The sequence below is a fragment of the Alexandromys fortis genome, unplaced genomic scaffold, assembly GCF_014885135.2.
Source record: "Alexandromys fortis isolate MF-2015 unplaced genomic scaffold, M_Fortis_MF-2015_v1.1 scaffold_63, whole genome shotgun sequence".
In the NCBI taxonomy this organism is placed as follows: Eukaryota; Metazoa; Chordata; class Mammalia; order Rodentia; family Cricetidae; genus Alexandromys; species Alexandromys fortis.
The window spans coordinates 8,134,188-8,159,656 of record NW_026067953.1 but is presented as its reverse complement, the minus strand read 5'-3'; the positions used below and the strand labels follow the sequence as shown (position 1 = coordinate 8,159,656).

General features: G+C 44.7%; 1 protein-coding gene across 1 annotated transcript; it reads right to left on the bottom strand.

Annotated features, from left to right (window-relative positions):
- Positions 1–6,112: 6,112 nt before the first annotated feature.
- Positions 6,113–25,466, bottom strand: Ubr7 (ubiquitin protein ligase E3 component n-recognin 7). The gene is made up of 11 exons (XM_050151497.1): positions 25,258–25,466; positions 22,314–22,447; positions 21,823–21,883; positions 20,200–20,295; positions 17,616–17,669; positions 17,069–17,174; positions 15,232–15,440; positions 14,010–14,159; positions 13,356–13,518; positions 11,354–11,415; positions 6,113–8,364 (listed from the first exon to the last, which is right to left on the bottom strand). The coding sequence occupies exons 1-11, from the start codon at positions 25,405–25,407 to the stop codon at positions 8,272–8,274; spliced, it is 1,278 nt and encodes a 425-aa protein (XP_050007454.1). The 5' UTR covers positions 25,408–25,466; the 3' UTR covers positions 6,113–8,271.
- Between the last annotated feature and the right edge of the window lie 3 nt (positions 25,467–25,469).

Below are 25,469 nucleotides of genomic sequence, written 5' to 3'. Positions count from 1 at the left end.
CACCATCCACTTAGGCCGTACTCGGAAGGAGGTTGTCCTTGTCAACATAGAGCTCAGCTCAGCAGCATCCTTTTTCATTGCTCTGTGTGTGTGTGTGTGTGTGTGTGTGTGTGTGTGTGTGTGTGTGTGTGTGTCTGTTGAGCATGCGTGAGCCATGGTGCATGCATGGAGACCAGAAGCCAACTTTTAGGAGTCAGCTCTCTCCACTCTGTGGGACTAAGGGATTGAACTCAGCTTGTCAAGCTTGGCAACAAACACCTTTGCCCACTGAGTCATCTCACCCGCCCTCAGCACAATTTCTCTATCAAAATTTTATTTTATGTGTATGAGTGTTTTGCCTGCATGTATGTCTGTATCCCGGGTGTCTGGAGCTACATATGGTTGTGAGCCCCATGTCAGTGCTGGCAGCTGAACCTGGGTCCTCTGAAATAGTAGCCAGTGCCCTTAACCACCGAGCCACCTGTCTGTTCACGTAAGAGTTCACCTTCTCCATACTAATTTCTTCAAGTTCAGAAGTCAGCACATTTTTCTTCCTTCTAAAATGGTTTTCATTTCTATTTGGTTTTTTGTTTTGTTTTGTTTCAAGAGTATGGCAGGGGCTGGAGAGAGGCTCAGAGGTTGAGAGCACTGGCTGCTCTTCCATAGGTTCTGAGTTCAATTCCCAGCAACCATCTGTAATGAGATCTGGTGTCCTCTTCTGGTGTGTAGGCATAGGATGGAGGCAGAACATTGTATACATAATAAATAAATATCCCGAACCTTGGGGGGGAAAATTGGCAGTCTTGTGATACCCAGAAGCTAGTATTCCACAGCATTCCAAGAATGGGGTATCCCTGCACCTTGGAGGGGTACTATAGATGTCTTATTTAGTGACCATGCAATGGTCACTGATTGTCAGCTCTTTGAGAATTATGGATCTCTATAGCAACTGACAGCAACCCTCATCTATGACCTGAAGCCTAAGTACTTGAGAGGCAATTTGCCAGGCACACCATGTTACTACTGCCCATCTGCCACTGTTCCTTGTCCCAGATGCCTGGCACATCACTGGTCCTTAGTTTCCAGACTACCATCCCCTACTACAATTACTTGAGACCCTTGGTAATTTCTAGGGTTTGGGTCCCTTTGCTTAGTCGTCCTATCCAGATTGCCAGTAGCTTGCCTTTCCTGGCTACCCCCATGGACCACATGCACAAGGTCCCCAGACTCCTCTCCCCAAGTTTTCTTGTAGTTTACACTACTCATGCAGATTTGAGAGGTGTGTTCTGACAGAAAGGGTAAAAATAGGTTGCAGGGTTCTGCCTTCCCATCTGCCAAACATATTAACTACCCAGCATTCCCAGTGGCCTGACACTGATCGTATCATTGGGATTTCTTAGGAGCCCTGTCCAGTCTTACGTTCCAACCTGACCACTCCCTCAGGCATACGATGCTTGTCTTCCTGTGAAGTCTCCCCAATAGCCTGAGCCACATCCTGTGGACAGCCTCAGATTTAGGGTTCTAGTGCCATCTCAAAACAGTGGGGAACTATGAAGCCTGGTGTGCAAGTATGCTAGTGACCGCTGCTGGCTTGTGGTAGAGCTGGGAGGAAGGGGAGGAAGGGGATGCCGGGATGCTCTGGCAGAAGAGCCTCCAGAGGTAAGGTTCATCAGAGAACCCTTATGGGACACTTTCTCTGCAGCGTACTGATCATGCTGCCTAGGGCAAAGCACCCAACCCCAGCTTCCTCATCCCCAGTGTGGTTTACTTAGTAAGTACTGGTTATAGACTTGACACGTGGGTCTTGTGACCTTCAGCTCACCCTTCATGATAAACCATCTTTCCCCTGCCCTCAGGAGAAGGGGACCCTGTTGCATTCTCCTGAAATTCCTCACTGTGCAGTCTCTCCAGCTACATAGATATCTTCCATTTCTGGAACATTCTATTTGATATAATGTCTCCCAGATGTCTGCGGTGAAAACAACTGTTCTTCCTGTTTCTCTGTTTTCTGATAGACCTACCAAAGACCCTGGTGATTCCCCAATTAGTCAGAGAGTAATGACCCCAGAGATGTCCTAGAGTCTCCTGCCCCTCCTCAGTGTATCTGATATTATGTTCTTAGCACCCTGTAGTCAGCCCCTGAAGTCCTGGGTTCAGGTAAGATGCTCCATCCCTCCTACCCCCACCTCAGCCTCCCAGGCCTCTCCCCAGCCTTCCATTTCCCTCTTGCCCTAACTGAGGTCACGGTCTCACGTCTCACTTCCCAGCGCTCTCCGGGAAGTGGACTTTCTTGTACTCTGACTGGGATGCAGGAAGGGCATCAGGTGGTGGCTGGCCCCTAATCCCACACCTTGTAGTTGTCCTACTTACTTACAGTCACCTCCTCCACCCTGCCACTTCCTTCACACACTGAAGGCCTGGCTTCAGCCTCTCTCATGTCCTCCCATTCCAAGCCCTGATGGCCACAGCGGGAACAGCCATTTCCCCAAGGGCTCCACCTTGACCTGTTCGCTCCCTCCTACTCTCAGCCCACTTGTCTTAGGTAGGGTTTCTATTGCCGGGAAGAGACACATGACCATCGCAACTCTTCAAAATGAAAACATTTAATTGGGTTGGCTTACATTTTCAGAGGGTTAGTCCATTATCATCATGTATGGGGCAACGTGGTGCTGGAGAAATAGCCAAGTGTCCGACATCTTGGCTTGCAGGCAACAAGAAGTAAACTGTCTCACTGGGTGTGGCTTGAGCATATATGGGACCTCAAAGCCCGCCTCCACAGTGACACACTTCCTCCAACACGCCATACGTCCTAATACTGCCACTCCTTTAGGGGCCATTTTCTTTCACCACACCATGCCCTCCTCCTGTTAGCGATGCCTTCTCAAGTTCTCCATTTAATACTCTCCTTTAACTTCTGTGGAGCTGACTTCCATCCTCTTCCTGTCCCCTCCAGGACAGCCCACCCAGAGCTGTCAGCCACTTCCAACCTCTGGCCTTTGAGCTGCAAGTGATTGACAACATCTGTCTCATGTGCTGAACTCAGCTATGGGAGACTGAAGAAAGCCCCACAGCTACAACGTCACCCAACCCAGAGCAACTTCAGAGATCTTCCTGTGTAGCCTCCAGCTCAGTCATCCCCTGACCTTTGCAGGAGACAGATGCCTTTCTGGGTCTGGAGCCAGACCCGTCTTCTTCCAGGGCATCCCCTCTGATGCACTCCAGCCATCTGCTCACAGTTCCTGCTTCTCTTGGTTCCCATGAGTCCTGCAGCTGCAATCCCCTCGCGCCTCCACAGCTCCTCAATGTCGCCGTGATCACCTGTGCCCTGCACCCCACCTCTCTCATCTGTCCTCTGCCCTACTACACTTCCATCCCCTGCCACTAGGGAGCCCTCCTGCCCTCAGCACCGTGCCATCTTCCCCTCACTGGCTAGGGAGGCTCTGCCAGCGGGTCTTATCTGGAGCTTTAGAGCAGGTCCACGACCCGGAGAAGGCTACCCCATCCAGTCAGCTTCCTCAGAGAACATGGAGGCCCATCTGTTTTAGCTCTTAGTCTCATTCGTCAGTTTAGAGATTATCGAATCTCAATAGGCCTGTTCCCTCTTACCTCCGCCTGCCACCAGACACCATGAGGCCCACAGCTCTGTGGCACTGCCCTGCTTTCCTTCTGTCTCATTAGCCACTTCCCCAGCCTGCCTCTAGCACCCATGTTGGTGTTGGTTGTCTGGCGTCTACCCAAGCCCTTTCGTCCTCACTTTTCATGTGGCTCAGTATGGGCTAGAGGCTCCTCATTTTAATGGCTTCAACAACCATGGAGGCTTCTACCTACAAATTCTATCCCGCCTCAACCTGTGCCCTTAAACCCTATTACATAGGATTGGGGAGATGGCTCAGTGGTTAAGAGCACTGACTGTTCTTCCAGATGGACCCAGGTTCAATTCCCAGCACCCACATGGCAGCTCACAACTGTCTATAATTCCAGTTCCAGGGGACCCAACACCCATGGCAAAACACAAATACACATAAAATAAATAAATTTTGGTCAAAGACTTCGTTAGGATCTTTATCCCATCTTATACCCAGGAGTCAACAGCCCCTTGTGAGTCATGATGGGGCCTCTGGCTTAGCCCCCACCAGGTACTTTAGTTGACAGTCACTTCAGCAGTCCTCAGGGGCCATAGTCTTCTGTGAGTCCCTTCCCTTGCTCTGCGGAGTGACAGCTGTGGTCAGAGAAGCCACAGTTTTGCAGGTGAGGAGTCTCCCAAGACATGGGAGGTCTGTAAAGAAACTGTTACCCTGTAGGTGGCCCTTCGGGTCATCTGAAAACACTGTGTGCTTCTTGTGCTTTGTATGGTAGAGTGGTGACAACATCAGCGACCCTCCTTCCTTCCAATTGTGTCACCTAGACAGCATCCCCCAGTCACTGAACTGATTTCCTTTCAGGCCCTACTGACACTTTGCTCCCTGGGCCGTGGTAGAAGAACAGGACATTCCTCACTTGCTCTCTACCAGGTACCCAGTCCAAAGCACAACCATGAGGGCATAGACATCCCAGTGGGGACATGCGAAACTGAGCATAGGGGCTGTCGTGGCCAGGGTCCTGGGGTGATTGCCAGAGGGACATGCGGAACTGGGCATAGGGGCTGTCGCGGCCAGGATCCTGGGGTGATTGCCCAACCCCTCCAGGGAATTCCTCCCCTCTCGGGACTGTTGAGGGCCGTTAACCTCTGTATCCAGACTTCACTCCCGCATCCTCCCCTAGCTAGCTCGGGCTTCTTTCCTCCTTAGGGTGCATGCCCTATCTATTTCCTCTGGGCCCCAGGCTCTCTGCTCCCTGCTGTAGTTCAGATCTTGTGAGGCTGCACCTGAGCTGTGAGCTCTAGGCTCTGCAGCAGGCTGTTTCCATTTGCTGTCAAGCTGGTTGATGGAAAGCAGCAACCCCTTTCCTCTCCCCCTGATTCTCAGCCCTGCCACCTCCTGCCATCTGCCTTGTCTGTTCTATGAGGTTTGAGCATTGAGTTTTCCTGTGAGATCACCTCCTGTCCCTGGATATAACATGGGGAAGCTGGGCTGTAACCAGGCTTTCTATGAGGTTTAGAAAAACTTCCCTGGGTTAGATGTTGGAAAAGAATCAAATCTTTTATGTCAGTCTAAGTTCATCTTCTAGCAGCTGGAGAGATAGCTCAGAGGTTAAGAGCACTGGCTCCTCTTTCAGAGGATCTGGATTCAATTCCCAGCATCCACATGGCAGCTCACAGCTGTCTGTAACTCCAGTCCCAGAGAATCTGACACCTTTACACCAATGCACATGAAATAAAGTTAAATAAATTATTTTTTAAAAAAAAGTTCATCTTCTAAACCAAGGGAGTGTCCCCTCACGTTTTGGTTAGAAGCAGAAATCAAGCTGGAACTGAACTGGAAGCTGCCACATGGCAGCTATTACAGTGCACGGGGCTGCTATGCTGCTTTCTGGTGAAAACGGGTCATCAGCAGTCTCAGCTTCAAGGTGACATTGACTATGACCATCACATTGGCTCCTGGGAATTCTTCCAGGGTGGTTCCCCAGACAGCACTGGCCTTTCATAGGCCTGCTAGACCACTTCTTTGACTTGCCCCTTCTGCACCACCAGAGTCCTCTAAGGGACAAGAACCAGTTTTCCTGGCACCGAGGACGCTTTCTTCAGGGTTTTAGCTACAGAAGCAGCTCACTTAACTTGCCATGGGGCACATCACTCTCCCAGTCTTTCTTGTTGGCAGGCCCATCACTGAACTTGGACCGATGCTAGCAGCCCCAGACATCCTCCTTCCCACCATTGCTGTGCTACAGACATGGGAGTACAACCATTCTTAGATTTGGGGGATTTGAACTTGGATCATACTTGGGCGGCAAACTCTCTTGACCCCTCTAAGCAGGTCTCCCTGACCCAGGACCAATTTTATAGACTAGCAGACACAGAATGAACTGCCGCCAGCTTTGGCCCAGGGCCCAGGGTAGGAAAGCTGTGAACAGACACTTGTGCTTAGTTTCTTCCCACCGGCAGATGGAGGCCAGGTAGATTTAAACAGGACCAGAAAGAGTCAAAATCAAACAAAACAAAAATAAAACAGGATCAAGAACAATCAGAAAATCAATCATTTTTAAATTGGTTTAATTTGGACTTTACAGAAACCTGATTGAAATATGTTAAGTCCAATAGTAATTTCTACAAAAATGTACATACAATGCCAGAATTCCTTAAAAGTAACTAGTATCACATTTTTGTTTTGCATAAAACATGCATTAATATCAACTGCCACATGTTGGCCCAAGCCATCTCTATGAGAAGAGACAGGCCAAGTCAGTAAGAAACTAGTTGTGAACAGGTACAAAAAGAGGTTTTCTGGTTAAGTGGAGAGCCTTTCCTAGACAAGCCCTTAGCACTGGGCGTCTGAACTGCTGCTGCTCACTAATACTGCTGCCGAGCCATGGTTCTGACCTGCCACAGGTAGACAGCATTTTTTTGGTAGTAAATCGGACATCTGGGAAGATACAAATTTTTTTAATATTTATTTATTTATTATGTATATGATGTTCTGTGTGTATGCCTGCAGGCCAGAAGAGGGCACCAGACCTCATTACAGATGGTTGTGAGCCACCATGTGGTTGCTGGGAATTGAACTCAGGACCTCTGGAAGAGCAGATAATGCTCTTAACCGCTGAGCCATCTCTCCAGCCCCCGAAGATACAAATTTTGAGGACATGATGGAACATGGAAAGTGCAACTCTCAAGTTCAAAATATCCTCAAACTTAGAAGATGCCCAGGCTGTAGGCACCTGAGGTTTTTAACTGAGCCCTCTCTAGGAGGCTAGCTCAGTGCACACAGGCATTGTCTGCAGCCAGGAACCTTCCAGCTCTGCACAACAAGCTTCACAGGACCTGTCACTAGGGGGCTACAGGCTACAGCACAGGGGCCATGCCATTTCCTGAGGCCTTATTTGTAGGCCCCTTCATCTTGTCCAGGAATTAGCGAGCATTCATGCATACAACTGCTGCACACACACAAAAATATCCATACTACTATGTGACCCAAAATGCCTTTAATGTACCTCACAGTGTGCTACGGAAGACCTTGTTCCTCTGGGGGGAGGGAGGGAGGGGGGAAGCTTAGGGCTTTGCAGATCAAAAGATGTCTTCCACATAGACTGTGAAAAGATTTCACAGCACCTGAAAGACTGCCCCCAAACACAGAGTTTTATACAACGATCTATGTGAGGATTTTCAGACTTCATTCAGGAGGGAAGTAGCTGTGCACACTCACTGTTTCCATACAAAAACTCAACATGTGTGCAGCTGAGGGCTTTGTCTGGAATCTTCTTCAGTCTCTTTTCCAGGACAGTGTCACTGCCCCACTCACCAACACTAAGGTCAGTCAGTATCTTCGCCTTCAGCACAGATTCAAGGGGAAAAATAACTTAACACACAACAGTATCAAAATAGGTCCATTTTTTAATACATGCTTCTGCATATCCCTGATAATGTAAGAAAGCAGAGGACTCGGTAAAGCACCCACATGTCACGGGGTGGGATCTGGTCATTTTAGGCAGCAGCAAAGGGACTCAGATAAGGGTGGATTCCCTGTAAGCCCTCCAGCATTCCAGTACTAACGCTGATGTCTGAGCCAAAAGAACGCTGGTGAAACTTGACTCTAAATTCCTCAGCGACATTCAGAACAAAGGCTTGCTTCCTCAGTCTCACCACAAGTAAACCTCCCTGCCTACAGCAGACAGACACCACAGCAGCCCTAGTGCTCTGAAGGCTGGTCCAGAGAAAGTTACCAAATCCCTTCAAGCCCCAACCAAACTTCAGGAAGCAGAACAGGCTTGAGGAAGCTGGGACCCAAGGCACCGTGATCATGGGGGCAGAGGGGATGATCCCCCAAGCAAGTTCAGGCTAACAGGAAGAGAACCTGCAAGAGAGAGAGGACCCAGAAGGCAACAGCTCTGTTGACACATATTTGGGAGTCATAGAAAAATTGCTAAAAAAGAAACCAATTTGCTTTCCCAAGATCAAATCAAACTTCTTAAAACATAAGCAAAAACCCTGGGTATCCCGGATAGGAAGGCTGAAGTCTGTGGAATGAGGTGCATTTAGCTGAGTCATCGAGGATGCTTGTTGAGACACTGTGGCTACTGTTAAGGAGAAGGAAGCTTGAGGCCACAGGAAGATGGGAAGGGGACCAAGTGTGACACAGGTCTCTTTACTCCGGAGCAGGGGCATTTCCACGGATCTGAGTGAGGAAGCACGCACTCCCTCTAGCTGCAGTAATACTGCAGCCCGTCCACTCTCCTCTTCTTTTTAGACTGAAATTCTTCAAAGAACTGTTGAATGTCCTCTCTCTTAACAACCTGTTGATGAAAAGCCAAGGTCTGAGAGGGAGCACGTTCTGTAGCAGTGACAAAAGGTCAGACACTCACAAACATTCCAGAGCCAGCGGCCTGGTCACAGTCTGCAATCCTAGTGCAGGAAGAAAGTCACAAATTCAAGGCCAGCCTGGGCTACATAATGAAACCCAGTTTCAAAAACTACAAAAACAAAATTGCAGAGGATTACTTGTGAATAAGCTCACTGCCATTGGAAACCATGTTGTCCACACCTAAGCTAGCAAGTGTCAGAGCGGAAAACAGTATGCTATGCAATGATCTCACAGGCTGTCACAGACAAGAGTGACAGACTTACAACTTGTGGTAGTCATTACTGTGTCCACTGCTTTCCTTGCACAGCAGTGGGACAAATCCCCAGTCGAACCACATGGGTCAGAAGCCTCTGGTCTTAGTGAGCAGACAGCAGCATCTGTTTACAGACATGCGCACTGAGGCCATGGATGACCACTCAGTCACACACCCAGGCAGCAGAACAGAATGACTCAGAACTCAGCTTGCACTACCTACCCCAGCATCTCCACATGTAAAATAATAAAAGCAGCACCCACCTAACAGGGCAACTTGACGATCAGCTGACCTATAGTCTATGAATCTCCTGGTACAGTCTTAATAATAATCAGCTGAGCCATGACAGAGCTCTGGCACACATGACCTGAGACCTAAGGTCATCACTGCATGTGCTCGTCAGCACAGCTTTCCTTCAGGTCTGATCAACTCTAGGTTTGTGCTTTCTTGTTTTATTTGATGCCGGGTCTCACTATGTAACCCTGGGTGGCTCAGAACACAAATAGATACCCTGCTTCTGCCTCCCAAATGCTGGGAATAAAGGTGTTGTACCACTATGCCTAGCTTGGATTTGTGCTTTCTTCTGCACTGATATCTTGAAAAAAGAAAGGGAGGGAGGGAAGGAGAGAGGAAAACTTGTGTATCTTGAGTCTAAAATTAAAGATGACTGCTATTGCTGTATCAACAGAAAAAATGGTTGATAAAAAAAAATCCTCAAAACCCAAGTCATGTTCTGGAGGCACTTCTTTAAGTAATGGGCAATGGATTTAAAGCATCAAATACAAAGATGTCTGTAACGCTAACAAAATAAAAAATAAGACCAAGGAAAAACACGGATCAAAATAAGGTAAACTGGGACAACCCAGCTCTGCTTCTACTGCAGCCATCACAAGACCCCGTTTTCTTAGTCTATTTTTAAATACAAAGTAACACATATGCTTCTTGGTAGAAAAATGGATGGTGGGTCAAGGAGGCTGAGGGACAGAAGAGAGTGCTCCAACACATATGAGCAGAAGGCTCTGTCCTAACCTAGGGTTACAGACAGTGACAGCAAGCTGTGAAAGAGAATATTATGTTCAGGCAGTGATGGCGTATGCCTCTGATCACAGCACTTGGGAGGCAGAGGCAGGTGGATATTTGAGTTCAAAGCCAGCCAAATCTACGGAGCAAGTTCCAGGACAGCTAGGACTACACTAGAAACAACCTAAAAAAAAAAAAAAAAAAAAAGGAAAAAGAAAGAAAAAAGAAAATACTATCTTCAGGCAGTGATGGCGTATGCCTCTGATCACAGCACTTGGGAGGCAGAGGCAGGTGGATATTTGAGTTCAAAGCCAGCCAAATCTACGGAGCAAGTTCCAGGACAGCTAGGACTACACTAGAAACAACCTAAAAAAAAAAAAAAAAAAAAAAAGGAAAAAGAAAGAAAAAAGAAAATACTATCTATCCTCTAGTACTGCAATCCTTCCTGCTCTGCTTGTCACAGCACTGGGTTACAGGTGTGTGCAATCATGCCAGCTTTTCACGTAAGTTTTGGGTCTTAGCTCAGGTCCATGAGAACTGCAGAGCACGAGTTCTTACCTGCTAAGCAGTCTTCACAGTCCCTCTAATATGATTTTTATATAAATTTTATTTTATTTTAAGATTTATTATTTATTATATATACCGTGTTCTGCCTGAATGTATGCCTGCAGGCCAGAAGAGGGCACCAGATCTCATTACAGGTGGTTGTGAGCCACCATGTAGTTGCTAGGAATTGAACTTAGGACTTTTGGAAGAGCAGCCAGTGCTCTTAACCTCTGAGCCATTTCTCTAGCCCATAATAAACCCCCTTTAAAACCGGATGATAAAATTAGTAAAGAACACGGCAACCACAAACTACACCAGGGTGAGATTGTGAGAATCTGGAGAATGCACAGGTTACACAGGAGGCTAACGCCCCAATGGACCCATGAGACAGTTCAGTTCTAGCAGAAAGAAGCTCAAGTAGAGACTGCGGCAAAGAAAGAAAACACAGCTGTAACCCACAGGATGTGGACAAGCAGGGCTACCTCTAAAAACCAACAAAATGGAGCTGAGCACTGAGGCCAAGAAAAGTGGATCTCTGTGAGTTCAAGGTCAGCCTAACCTCCCCCCCCCCCCCAGAGTTCCAGGCTAATCACCACTGCGGACTGAGACTGTCTCAACAACAAAACCTGAACCATTTGGGACAAGACTTTTAGCGTCTGACATCACAACTTGTTTTACAGAAGCAGTATCACAGCCCCAAACCAGAAGCATGACCTCCCTCATCCACGAGGACCAGGACTGCAGCAGCAGTGCACACCAAGGGCTTCATCCTTGTGATTCCAGCATTAGGGAGACTGATACAGACAGTTGGAGAATTTGAAGCGAGATAAAGCTATACTGAAAAACCCTTTTCAAAATACAAACAAAAAAGTTAAAAAAAAAAATTCCCAGTACTCAATTTCGGTTGCCCCCCCCCTTTTTTTTTTTTTTTTTTTTTTTTTTGCTTTTCGAGACAGGGTTTCCCTGTGTAGCCCTGGCTGTCCTAGAACTCAGAGATCCACCTGCCTCTGCGCCACTGCCTGGCTGCACAATTTAACATTAAAGAAAATGAGCTGTTTGTTCTAAACTAACAAAGCTATCTATGATTAAGGTTCTTACATACCGTGCCTTCATCAGCAAATCTCTTCAGATAGTCTTTAAGTTCAGTCTTCAAGTCATTGTATTCTAAATCAAAACAACAAAAAGTTCAGACAGGCCTTACACTTTTAAAACAAAACATCTGCCATTGATAGGCCAAGTTCATTAACAGTCTACACCAATGTTTTTAATTAAAACCCAGAGAAACTTGTTTCCCACTTAACTCTGGCCTCCCTTCATTTTGCTATCTGGGTCTTTAATGTTTAACAAAAACAAACACAGGCGGTGGTTGCGCACACCTTTTAGTCCCAGCATTCCGGAGGCAGAGACAAATGGATCTCTGAGTTTGAGGCCAGCCTGGTCTACAGATTTAGTTCCAGGACAAGCAGGGCTGTTGTACAGAGAAACCCTGCCTTGAAAAACCAAACAACAAACACAACCAGAAATAGCCTCTCTCCAAAAAGACTTTGGTAGGGCTTCCTGTTTCTCAGCAATCTAGGCCCTCAAGTAACCTTGGACCCACCAGGCAGCTTTAAACCAAGCCTCACTGAAATTTGCATAGATTCCATAGATTCGCACAGCTGAGGAATTTCTTCACCACCCCTATCACTGAAAAACTCTTAGTCAGGGTCTCAAGGTCTCTCTCTTGCTCTCTCTCTCTCTCACACACACACACACACACACACACACACACACACACACACACACATAAACACACCCAAAGAACAGTGTTACATGCATATGAAAATATCATAATGAAGCCTAATGTTTGTCTACTAAGAAAACTCAACAGTCTTTAGTCTAATAAAGGCAAAAAAATTAACTGATCACAAAAGAGAAATGATGGATGTTATAAAAAGGACCCAAGGTCATGGACTCAAGTGGAAAGTGGCTGAGACTGAAACACTGACCTCACCAGAGCTGCTGGACTTAGGGGTATCTTCTCCCCTTCTAGCAGCTTCCTGTGAACCATTCAAGCAACCCTGAGAGACCTCTCAAAAAGCTGTCCTGCTTCCCAAGGTCAGATACAATGTTCAATGAAAATTACTTTAAAAGGATGATACACTCTCCTATTATTCTGTATTCAGGTATCTACCCTTAATTAAAATAATACATGCTGCAATTTGTTCTTTTCTCTCTTTTTTGAGACAGTCTCTACATAGCCCTGGCTATCCTGGAGCTCACTGTGTAGACCAGGCTGGCCTCAAACTCAGAGACCCTCCTGCTTTATCCCCCCCCCCCCACTCAAATGCTGGGATTAAAGGTGTACCACCACAACCTTTGGCAACCCTTTGGCATAAAGTCAGAGGGATAGCAAGCAACCTCCACTAGCCATGACACCCCACTGGGCCATATCTGGCCTAGCTCTCAAGTTTTTACTCAGTCCCTAATCCATCCTTTGTGTTACAGATACCTTTTGTGAATCTTGTCTGAGAGTTTCCCATAGATACAAAGCATATTCAAAATTTGCTTTAGAGCCGGCGGTGGTGGGGCAAGCCTTTAATTCCAACACTCAGGAGGCAAAGGCAGGCCAACATGGTCTACAAGAGCTAGTTCCAGGACAGGCTCCAAAAGCTACAGAGAAACCCTGTCTCAAAGAACCCTGGTTTAAGAGGAAATCTCATGAATCAGTTATCTGCACCTGGCATTTTATTTTCGGAAACTTCATTCAGATTGTTTTAAGCATATGGAAATCTGCTTGATAAGTATAAATATAGCAAAAAATAAAAATGCAAAGAGGCGAAGGGAAAATTGCTTCAATTTACCAAGACTGAGCCCCCTGAAGCACAGAAGCTAAGTTCACTCTCAAGTATCTGAGTCTTCATTTCACAGACCCGCATGAACACACACATCCGCACCGCATTATCCGCGACACAATCCTGTGATCTTAAGCATTATTCTAGCACGAAATGCTAGTGAGCCGTTGGTGATAGCAGCAGACTACTATTGTTGATGCACAGTTAGAGCAGATGTTTACTACGTTAGACATTCTCCTGCTCAGTGAAGGACACTATAAACGTACTCACCACAGATGAGCTCCACTTGCTGGACTCTGTTCATGCTGCTCAGGGTGTCCATTAAAGGGTCCCGTCTCTCGGTGGCCTGCTCACTCTTGCCTTTATTCTCATAAGCCAAAACTGTATCATATTCATCTGTCAGGAACAGGACATCTAGTTCTCCATACATTTTCTTAAAAAAAGAAAAAGAAAGAAAGAAAGAATGAAAGAAAGAAAATCAGTTTCCCTATTAGAACATCATTTAGAGAAAGTCAGATTCAGGAGAATAACAATTTTTTTCATTTTTTAATCACACCTAGAAAATTGTGAGTTTCGAAGTTGCCTGACAAATTTATACTTTAGGCCCGGATCTTTTTCAGAAATCTTCCAACTTCCACAGGAGATTTGGTCTATGCAGTGTGAATGAGCCACCACGAGGGAGATGAGAACTGAACCCGGGTCCTCTGAGAGAGCAGTAAGCACTCTTGCCCCCTCTCTCCAGCCACAGATTGGTGTTATCTACTAACACTTGGTAGAAAGTATCACATAATTCCGATTATCCTCTACAAGAACTTGTTCTACAAGTGTGGCTTTAGAAACTCGGCTTCCCTGGACTCCTCTATAAATCCATGAATAAACTGTGTGGTGCATAATCTGAGAAACCAAGTGGAACCAGACACTTACCATACAATCTTGGCAGGTGCACAGCCTGCTGCGCCAGTTCAGGGGCCAATAGGTAGCAACATCCTTCTTCACAAACTGACTGGCTTGAAGCTCCTGAAGTCTGCAGCCAGATTGCAGCTCAGTTTTGGTTTTTTCATTCTTAAAAACGGTCTGAAATAAAATTAAGTTCTAGAGTGTGAATTTTTGTATTTTGTTTTTTTGAGACAGGGTTTCTCGGTGTAACAGCCCTAGCTGTCCTGAACAAGCTCTTGTAGACCAGGCTGGTCTCAAACTCAGAGATCTGCCTGTCTCTGCTTCCTGAGTGCTGGGATTAAAAGTGTGCACTATCATCGCCCAGCTGAGTTTTTGTATTTTTAAGTTTGAAAAAAATTTTTATTTGCATGTGTATAAGTGTTTGCCTGCATGTGTGTCTGTGTACTTGTGCGTGCCTGGTGCCCATGGAAGCTAGAAAAGGACATCTGATTATTCCCTGGGACTGGATTTGCAGACAACTGTAAGCAATATGTGAGCTCTGGAAGTTGAAACCCAGGTCTTCTGGAACAGCAGCCATCACTTTTAACCAGTTGTGTGTTTTTGTGTGTGCACACACATGCATAAGGAAGGCCATGCACATTCAAGTGTCTTCCTCAATCAACTTCTCCATTTTTTAGTTTTTGAAATAGGGTCTCTCACTGATTGGCTAGAATGCATGTCAGTCGACTCCAGGGATCATCTCATCTCCAGCTTCCCAGCACTGGGATTCAGGTGCATTCTGTACCAGGCTTTGCTGTCCTTTGAGACAGGGTATCACTATGCAGCTTGGGTTAATCTAGAACTCGCTATGTAGACTAGGCCAGCTTCAAACTCACAGAGATCTTCCTGCCTCTGTCTCCTAAGTGCTAGGATCAAAGATGTGTGCCATCATGCCCAGTGTGGCTGTTTTTTGGAGCCAGGGTTTCTCTGTAGCTTTGGAGTCTGTCCTGGAACTCACTCTGTAGACAAGGCTGACCTCAAACTCACAGAGATCCACCAGCCTCTGCCTCCCAAGTGTTGGGTTTAAAGGCGTTATGTGGTACTAGAGATCTAAAGTCCTCACGGTTATATGCAATCAATTCTCCAACTGAGCCACCTCTACCCTTCTCTCGTCATCCCTGAGGATCAAACTCAGGGCGGTCACTGCTGATCATGCTACCACCCTGGCCCTTAGTTTCACTTTGAATGTGGCTTGAATTCCATACACTACCTGGCAGTCAGACTCAGAACTAGAGCTGGCACATGGCTCATTATTCTGCTCAGCTTTAACTTCCTTGCCAGCATCCTTTCCATGCTCTGAAACATCCTCTTTTTGGGTGTTATCTTGGTGACTTCCATTTTCAGACTTGATAACCTCCTGACCGCCCACGCCATCAACATTCAGCAACAGTCCGTCATCTTCAGCAGACACTCTGGTGACTGTAGGTCCAACAAAACAAACACAGCACAGCTGTTGGCCTCTCAGATCAAGAAAACACATTCTGCTAAAATATCTGGACTAGAAAAAAAGACAGCCCGAGTCTCCGTAATAACCAGGGAATTAGCACTACTTTTTAACATTATGCCTGCCTAATCCAAATCAATGGTTCATTAAAAAATACTAGTCACTACATAAGAACTTTAAGGAATACACTATAGATGGACTAACTAAAGAAACAAGACAGTAAGAAGGGATTTTACTAAAAACAAGAAAAGACAGCTCTGGAAAACAAAAGTGTTTAATTGGGAAGAGGGAGTCAGAAAGGATGGGTCTAGGAGCTAATGGTGGGTAATGGGCTTGCAATCTAGGTTAAAGCATCCGATAGGAAAGAGGAAAACTAAGAAAACATGAAAGCCAGCCAGTGGTGGCGCATGCCTTTAATCCCAGCACTTGGGAGGCAGAGGCAGGCAGATCTCTCTGAGTTCGAGACCAGCCTGGTCTACAAGAGCTAGTTCCAGGACAGGCTCCAAAACCACAGAGAAACCCTGTCTCGAAAAACCGAAAGAAAAAAAAACAAAAACAAAAAAAGAAAACATGAAGACAGAGAGTTTGATTGAGGTCAGCCTGGGTGACAGAGACCCTACCCTGAAAAAACAGACAGGGACAGAGGACAGATCTTACCTAGCATGTGTGAGGGTCTGGATTTGCAAAACAAACAACTAAACAATCAAAAGCAAAAAAGAAATCCCAATGGGCAAAACCTATAGCTCTAGTGTCTGCAGGAACTGAGCTATACTCTGAAGGAGAAAGAACAGAAAGAGCTGCGACTGTGTCAGCCAGTGTAGGAAGAGAGCACAGGCACAGCTATGCTGCTTACAGCTTCTATGATCAAAATCCTTGAAGGTGAGGACTAGAAATTTAGATGGCACACCAGTAAAATGTGTTATGTATCACACTGACGACCCCCACCCTGATGGCTTTTGCTTCTATTCCATTTCTTGGTGTGTAACCCACATAATATGCTGTTTTGCCATTTGCTACAGGTGGGATACATATACTTCACAAAATCCATATGCTAAAAGTCAACCAGTGCAATAGTATTAAAAGATAGGGCCTCTAGAAGGTGATTAGGGCCAGGAGGTGGTGGTGCATGTCATTAATCCCAGCACTCGGAAGGCAGAGGCAGGTAGTTCCAGGACAGGTAGAGCTAGGACAGCAAGGGCTGTTACACAGCCTTCACATCTGGCACAGACCTTGACTGTAATAGTTATCTATTATTGTCAGGTCTAAGGCATCTGTTATAACCCAAGAATTATGATGCCAACATGTCTTACGTTTAACTGCTTACTTTAACTCTATTTACCCTTCAAGACTCTGTGCAAATACTACCTCCCGCAGTTTCTCTAGCTGGTTGTTATCAATACTCTGCATCCTGGCATTCAGGTTCACATTTAATCCTGGTAGGCTCTCACCCAATCCAAAAGCAAAGTGTGGAAAAGGAACATAGCTGGATATTTTCTATACCTCCCCTAAAGTCCAGTTTAAAAAAGCAGCTAAAAATTCTGATCAAAGACACACATTTCACAAGCACAAATTTTTGTCACATCAACCTCACAGAAACACTTACCTGCCAACTGGCCAGCATAAGCCCACAAGAAAGAACAGCGCTTCATACAAGCCTGGCACACCATCTCTTGGAAATCCCCACTCTCAGGGGGAATGGCACCAAGATGCTGTGGATATAGAAAACCAGATGTTTCCTGTGATCTCCAAGTCCCCTAGAATGCCTGTTGTTTTATAAACAGACACTGTGAAAGTACACTGATCATATCTCTATCAAAGGAAATGTCAAGTACAACAGAAGAATATTTTTTTGAGACAGGGTCTCAGTTTGTAGTTCTGGCAGGCTTGGAAGTACTACATAAACCAAACTGGCCTTGAACTCACAGCAATCTGCCTAGCTCTGCCTCTTGCATACCAGGATTAAAGATGTGCTCAGTAACCCAGTGAGCCATTTCCCAAGCCCATTTATTTATTTTTGAGACAGGGTCTCAAATAGCTGAGGGCCTTGAACTCCTGATCTTTCACACACACACCCCCCCACAGTGTTAGAGTGAATGGCATGTCCATCATGTCCCATGGGACACAACTTACAAGGTCAAAGTTTTCCTTACCCTGCCATGGAACCAGTCTTCACAGACCACACACTGAATCATCTCATCTGGAACCTGACAAAAAAAAAATTTGTTAATGATTGTTTTGAATTCTAGGACATGGAAGAAAATCTGGCCCACAGCAGAACTAGAGAGTTGAGTAATTCTCTAGCAGCTCTGTGAGAAACCCATCTGTGTGAGAGCAGTCAAGAGGACAAATCCATTCTCCATGAAGCAGTCTGCAAGCAGTTATCAAAGTTCCTTCCTATCCAACACTAGGAGACACACACACACACACACACACACACACACACACACACACACACGCTGTGGGGGATGATTTTCCCTTATCTTAGGTTTTCATACCAGCAGTTAACATCTTAAAATGCTTCTGTCCCTTTACTGTGGTGTTTTCTTAAGAGGCATAAATAAATAAATAAATAAATAAATAAATAAATAAATAAATAAATAAATAAGATATTCAATAGAGCAATTTGTTTTTTGCTTTTCCTTCTGTCTCTCAAGTTATTGCTTTTTTTTGGGACACAGAGAATCTTTTGTTTCAAAAGTACTATAAGGAACATTTTACCCCATCCGTGAAATTACTTAGTTTTAAGAGATATTTATTAAAGATGCTTTTAATTTCCCCTTATATGTAATTTGGTTCAATAATTATGGTCCTAGATGATTAAAAGGTCAGAAAGGTGGAAGTTAATTCCTCTATATACATGAAGTATATATTTATAGATCAGTAAATATACAAAGAAAGGGCTAGAGAGATGGCTCAGTGGTTAAGAGCACTGGCTGCTCTTCCAGAGGTCCTGAGTTCAATTTCCAGCAACCACATGGTGGCTCAACCATTCCCAATGAGATCTGGTGCCCTCTTCTGGTCTTTAGGCATACATGCAGGGAGAACACTGTATACATAATAAATAAATAAACCTTAAAAGAAATATACAAACAAAACATTAAGGACACGGAAAGCCAATGCAGAGACCATTGCAGATATCCCTCTAACTCATAGCAGCTGTGTAATTTCATTCATGATCAGGAAAAAGAAAAAAATTTTTTTTTCTCCCACAAGACAGGGTTTGTGCAACTTTGGCTGTCCTAGAACTTACTCTGTAGACCAGGCTGGCCGCAAACTCACAGTAAATATACAGTGTTCCGCCTGCATGCATGCTTTCATGCCAGAAGAGAGCACCAGATCCCATTACAGATGGTTGTGAGCCACCATGTGGTTGCTGGGAATTGAACTCAGGACCTTACACATTTTTTCCACAAAAAAAAAAAAAAAGGTCCTAGCTGGGCAATGGTGGTGCATGCCTTTAATCCCAGCACCTGGGAGGACAGCCTGGTCTATACAGAGAGTTCCAGGACAGCCAGAGCTGTTACAGAGAAACCCTGTCTCAACAAAACCATTAAAAAAAAAAAGTCCTGTCTCAAGAAAAAACACACACAGAAAAAAAATACTACCAAAATATTACCATTGGCTGAATCCTTTTGGTAGACATGATCCTAATTTTAATTACAAATATCCCTGGACTCACCAACAGCTATGCCTTTATGTAACACCTACAGTGACACACACACACACACACACACACACACACACACACACACACACACACGAACCTATGAATGTTCACTGAAGGCTTTTTAGTGACAATCTAGACAGTGCTGCTCTACTACAAAAGCTAGGCTAACTGACTATGGCAGCTATAAGGCAGACTTGTATTTATTTTCTCCTCCTTTCTTTTTGAGAAAGGGTCTCCCTATATAGCCGTGGTTGGCCTGGAATTCATGAGGTGGGTCGGCTGACCTTGAACTTATGACTGTGTTCCAGCCTCTACCTCCAGAGTACTAAAACTAAAGCAGGATTTGTATCCTGCTTACTGTGGAAGCTGATCCACAATAAACTGGTGAAAAAAGCACTTTGCACTGAATAATTCTGGGATGTTGCTTATACTGTAATTTAAATTTAAAACGAAGCCTGTTTACATATTTACTTGTGATGGAGGAAGGTCATTGGTTAATAAAGAAACTGCTTGGCCTGATAGGTTAGAATACATGTGGGTGGAGTAAACAGAACAGAATGCTGGGAAGAAGGGAAATGAGCTCAGACGCCATGCCACTGCTCTACAGGGCAGATGCGATGGAGCAAGCAGCCAGGTCAGACATGCTGAATCTTTCCCAGTAAGACTGGTGCTACACAGATTATTAGATATGGGTTAAAGCAAGATATGAGTTAGCCAGAAGAGGCTAGATAAAATGGGCCAGGCAGTGTTTAAAAGAATACAGTTTCCATGTAATTATTTTGGGGCATAAGCTAGCCAGGCAGCCAGGAGCTGGGCGGCAGGAAAGGGCCCATAGCTCATTACTACATACTTGTTTTACACAAAGGAAAGAAACTAATTTCTTAGAAAATACCTGAGGGTGGAAGAGGACCTTGAGAGAGAGGAGTTTTGGCCTCAAGAAAATCCTCTCCAATATTTCATTTCTATGATATTTAAATTAAAAAAATCCAAAACAACAGTAACAACAAAAACCACAGTTCAGTTCTAAAGCAGTTTGAGAGCCACATTTTAAACTTCTGATTCTTTACCTCATCTTCAGGATCAGGATAAGGTCTCTTACAAATGCAGTATAATCCAAAAAAGTTGTCATTGTACTTATTGCAAGAATTTACCTTTGATTTGTCCTGAAAGAGAGTACATTTCAGTACATATTATGATCTAATATTAGATACAATCTCATGCATTATAAAAATTGAATTAATAATTCTCTCTGCATTAAGTATCTTTCTACAAGCTAGTCATAAACTTTCAAGTCAAAAGGAAAGTTTATTATTACAGAAATACTTTTTTCAAGCTACAGAGACCAAAAAAAACCCCACATTTTCTCTATCCTCTTCACAGCAATTGGGAGATTTATGATTTATTTAATATACTCATACAACAAATTAAATAAAAATCATATACACGGTCAGTTTATTGAACTGACACAGATCTGGGCAGACATTTTCTTTTAATGGTTTTTCGAAAGAAGGTTTCTCTGTCCTATAACTGACTACATGTAGGCCAGGGTGGCCACATTTGTCTTCACTTCTTGTTTTTTTTTCCCCTTGATAGGGTTTCTCTGTGTGGTCCTGGCTAGTTTGGAACTCACTCTGTAGACCAGGCCTCGAATTCATAGAGATCCACCTGCCTCTGTCTACTGAGTGCCGAGATCAAAGGTGTGTACCACCATCGCCCAGCCTTTTTTTTTTTTTTTTTAAAGATTTCGCCCAGACTTTTTTTTTTTTATTAAAGATTACTTTTAATTATGGGGCGGAGGGTGGGGGCATGCAGGTATGTGCACAAGTGCAGGTGCCCATGGAGGCTAAAGGAGTTACATCCCCTTGGAGCTGAAGCAGTTGAAACCCATCGAAGTTGGGTGCTGGGAATTGAACTCAGGTTCTTTGGAAGATTAGTACATGAACTCAGGTTCTTTGGAAGATTAGTACATGCCCTCAACTGCTGAGCCATCTCTCCAAACCTCACGACAGTTTTTTAAATGCAGGTATAAAAGACAAGACTTTTAGGTTATTAGGGGGCAAAAAGGAGAAAAACTATCAAAAATTAATCCTAAAGGAGAAAACATGAAGTTTTAACAATTATTAATGAAAACTGGCATGCCCCTTCTTTTTCTCTTTCATCTGCAATTTTCCTACAACTTTTCTGAAAGCAAAGCTTTAGTTTGCTTTGCAGACAGATTCTTACCGTATCTCTTCATCCAGCCACATGCTTTGCTCTAAAAGCCTCAGTGTACATGAATGATCTCAATAAATAAAACTCAATCAGCTTCAAGAACATCTCCTCCTAGACTTTTAATATTAACTGCAATGTATGCTGTAGATTCTCAATGGGCTATTTAGTTTTTCCAAACAAATAAAAGTGAAATGTTCAAGAATAAATATTTTGCTTTTTTACACTTTGGTAAATACCAACCTTAGCTCATTAAGTGCACTTAAGAGAATTATTTCTATTTATGTGTGTGTGTGTGTGTGTGTATTCAGGTTTCTACATAATCCAGAAGAATTGGGTGGATCCCTTGGAGCTGGAGTTACAGGTAGTTGTAGATGCTGGAAACTGAACTGGATCCTTGAAAGAGCAGTCATGCTCTAAGCCGCGAAGCCATCTCTCCAGCCCCTGGTCCAAGTACATTTGTAATCACAGTGCATACTTACAGGAAATAATTTGCATTCCAAATTTTTAAACTTGCTGTTTCCACAATCACAACGAAAATTTCTATTAAGAAAAGAGGAAGAACATATATTTAAGCTTCCTTTTAAAATTAACTACTCTTTTAGTACCAAACAGAGCTTCCCTTTCTGACTAGCTTCTAGAATCTAAATGGCCTTTCTGATGTTTGTGTATCTTATTTGAAGTTTTCCAACAAAAGCAACAAAAGACTGTAATTCTGGATACCACTACACATAAAAAACAAATGTCTTTACCACTCTCTCACACATACAAACAAATGAAATAACAAAAGGAAAAGACAAGTAGTGTGAGCTAGTAACCATAATTAAAATTTAAGTCTTATGGAAAAACCATTCCCTCCCATACTAAATCTTACCAACATGCAATTACTCTGAATGAAAAGCAGGATTAAGTAGGCATTGTGGTTGCAAAAGAATCTAAACATTTAGAAGGCATTTGGCAAAAACTACTTTACCTTTTTGTGTATAGTTCAAATAGTTTATGACTTCCATGGCATTCATAGCTGCAAGCTAGACAAATTCCTGCTGGTTCCTCTCCCTCTGGTGTGCAGGTACTGCAGGCATACAGTGCTTGTCTCTTCACTGAGCCCTGAATGATCAGCCCCCACAAAAAAAAAAAAAAAAAAAAGGAAAATGTAGTCATACAACAAAGGACCAGACCTATACTGATGCTTGTTATGTATTTTTTTCTTTTATAGCAATAAAAAGTTTAAATCAGTGAGTAAGTTGATACTTTTAACCATTTAACACAAGAAAATAAAGGTGAGTTTATATAGGTTTGGGAGAGTAATACCACATTTTTAATTCTACCAAAGAGGATAGTCGATCCATAAACATAACTATTTTGATCTGCAGGAGTTGAATGGGAAAACATCTAGGAGAATAGTATAATGATGTCCACTACTTATTGTCAAGTAATGAATAAAAAAGGCGAAATATTCAATAGAGACAAGTGATTAAAAGCAATACATATACAAGTTACAGATATTCATACTACTATTCTTTCAGATTATCTGTAAATTTAAAATATTTAGAAATTAAAAGCTAAAGGAAAAACAGTTAACACTTAGAAATGGTGAGGAGGCACATGCCCCTCCAGAGAGGGGATTTCAAGCACACTTCAACATGCCTGGCTTTTTGTGGTTTGTGGGGATGGGGCAAAGGTCCTCAGGCTTGTGCAGCAAGTGCTTCACTGAGCCCTCTTGCCAGTCCAACTCTACAGATATCTGTTTTACTTCAACACAAAAACAGCAGGGCCAGTGAGGGAGCTCTATGGGTAATGGTACTGGCTGTGTAGGCCTAGAAACCAGCATTCCATGTGCAGAGCCCACATAAAGGTGGCATAGACAACTGATTCCACAAAGTTGTTCTCAGATGTCTGCACATGTTCTGTGGTACACATGCCCTCTCCCCCGACACATCAGTGAATCAGCCTGAGGTTAGGGAGATGATTCGGAGATTACGAGCACATACTGCTCTTGCAGAGAGCTAGCACTGAGTTCCTAGTGTCCATGTTGGGCAGCTCACAACCCCTGGAACTCCAGCTCCAGGGAAATCAGATTCCTCTGGCCTCAAGGGCACCTACACTTGCATACATACCCACACAAATAATTAAAAAATAAATCTTTAAAAAAAAAAAAAAGTCTAGGGCTGGCAGTGGTGACACACACCTTTAATCCCAGCAGGTGGATCTCTAAGAGTTCGAGGCCAGCCTGGTCTACAAGAGCTAGTGGGGGGGGGGGGGCAGGAGGGGGGAACTATGAACAACACATCTAGGGGCTGGAGAGGAGAGATGGTTCAATGGCTAAGAGCATTGACTACTCTTCTGGAGGACCAGAGTTCAATTCCCAGCACCCACATGGCAGATCACAACTGTCTGTAGCTGCAGTTCCAGGTGACCTGAGACCCTCACACCAATGCACATAAAATAATAATTTTATAAACTGTCTATATTTCTAAAGATATGACTGTTAAAAACAACAACAAATTTAAGACTAGGCTTTTAATCCCAGCACTTGGGAGGAAGGTGGATCTCTGCTAGTTCAAGGCCAGCCTGGCCTACGTAATGAACTCAGGCTAGTTAGAACCACACATTTTGACTGTCTCAAAAAACAGAACAAAAACCCCACAAAAAAAAAAACTTAAGCCAGGCATGATGATGCACACTTGCAATCCCAGCAGTACTTGGGAAGTGAAGACAGGAGGATGAGGAATTCAGGGCAAGTCTGCTCGACATAATACCCTATCTCCAACAACAAAAATTTTTAGCTAATATATATTTTTAATTTACTTATTTGTAAATAATCTATGTTTATTTTATGTGCATTACTGTTTTGTCTGCATGTATGTCTGTGGAAGGGTGTCAGATCTTGGAGTTACAGACAATTGACTGTTCTAATGTGGGTGCTGGGAATTGAACCCGGGTCCTCTGGAAGAGCACTCTTAACCGCTGAGACATCTCTCCAGTCCCTAGTTAACACATTTTTATGAAGATAATGGTATTAATAAACAGCTCACACCCAGATTTAGGACCTTTCTTTCCTTCTCCCAAGGAAGTGGGAGTGTTTTCATGGCGATCCTTTGATTTAAATGCCAGTGACCATCCGCGACTATTTCTGGGATGCAAGATGATTCAACAACCAACAATTTTGCAGTCCAAACCCAAGTTGGTTTAGGAAGACAAATAGTATTATGACTTCAGTCCACACCACACAATAACTCCAAAGTTCCTTGCCTCCTTCCTCAGTCCTCCACTCCACCCACGGGCACGGTTGGCCTGTTTCCTTCCACCAATTCTCATCCCGCTAGTTCCTTCCTACCCACCCTTCTCCACCTTTGTACGTAGATGTACGGGAAGCGTCACTAAACACACCACAGGCCCTCCAACTCTTGTTCACAAGACTGGACAAACGCCAAACTGATCCTTTTCTCTCTGGGCTTTCCAGAGTCACCTGATGTTTTGGTTCCGACACCGCACGTACACACGGAACTTAACCGGAAAAACACACCAGCTAGCAGTTAAACTCGACGGCAGCCGTGGAGCAGCCCACCCTCACCGACAGATTTTCAAATTCGGCCCACTTTTCTTTAACGCCGCTTTTCTCCATCTGGCGCCTAATTAACACTCTGCAGGAGTGGGAGGAGTGGGGCGAAGGAGGTCTGGTTAGAGAGGTCACGAGGATGAGCTCGTGGAAAGCAGGCCACCAAGAGGCGACAACGAGGAGCCTGCAGAGTGCCTCCGGCAGGGCGCAAGGAGAGCCCTACTGGGAACAAGCTGAGGGTGGAAGGGCAGCAGGGTCGGGGGTGTGGGAGCCCGGGGTGAAGGGCCGCCCTGGAGCCGGCCCGGCTGCGGCAGGCGGGAAGCAGGCAGAGCGGCGGGAGCCGCCGGGCCGCGCGCACCTGCGAGTAGGAGCACTTCTCCGAGTCGCTGCCGCCCAGGACGGCGCACGCCTCATTCTCCAGCTCCTCGTCCTCCTCGAGCACGTCCACCAGCGACACTACGGGCTCCAGCTCCGCCTGGCAGCCGGCGGGGCTCTCGGCTCCGGCCATCCTCAACTGTCACGGAGCTCCGCTGTGCGGCCCAGGCGGAGGCGGGAAAAGTGAGCGCCAGG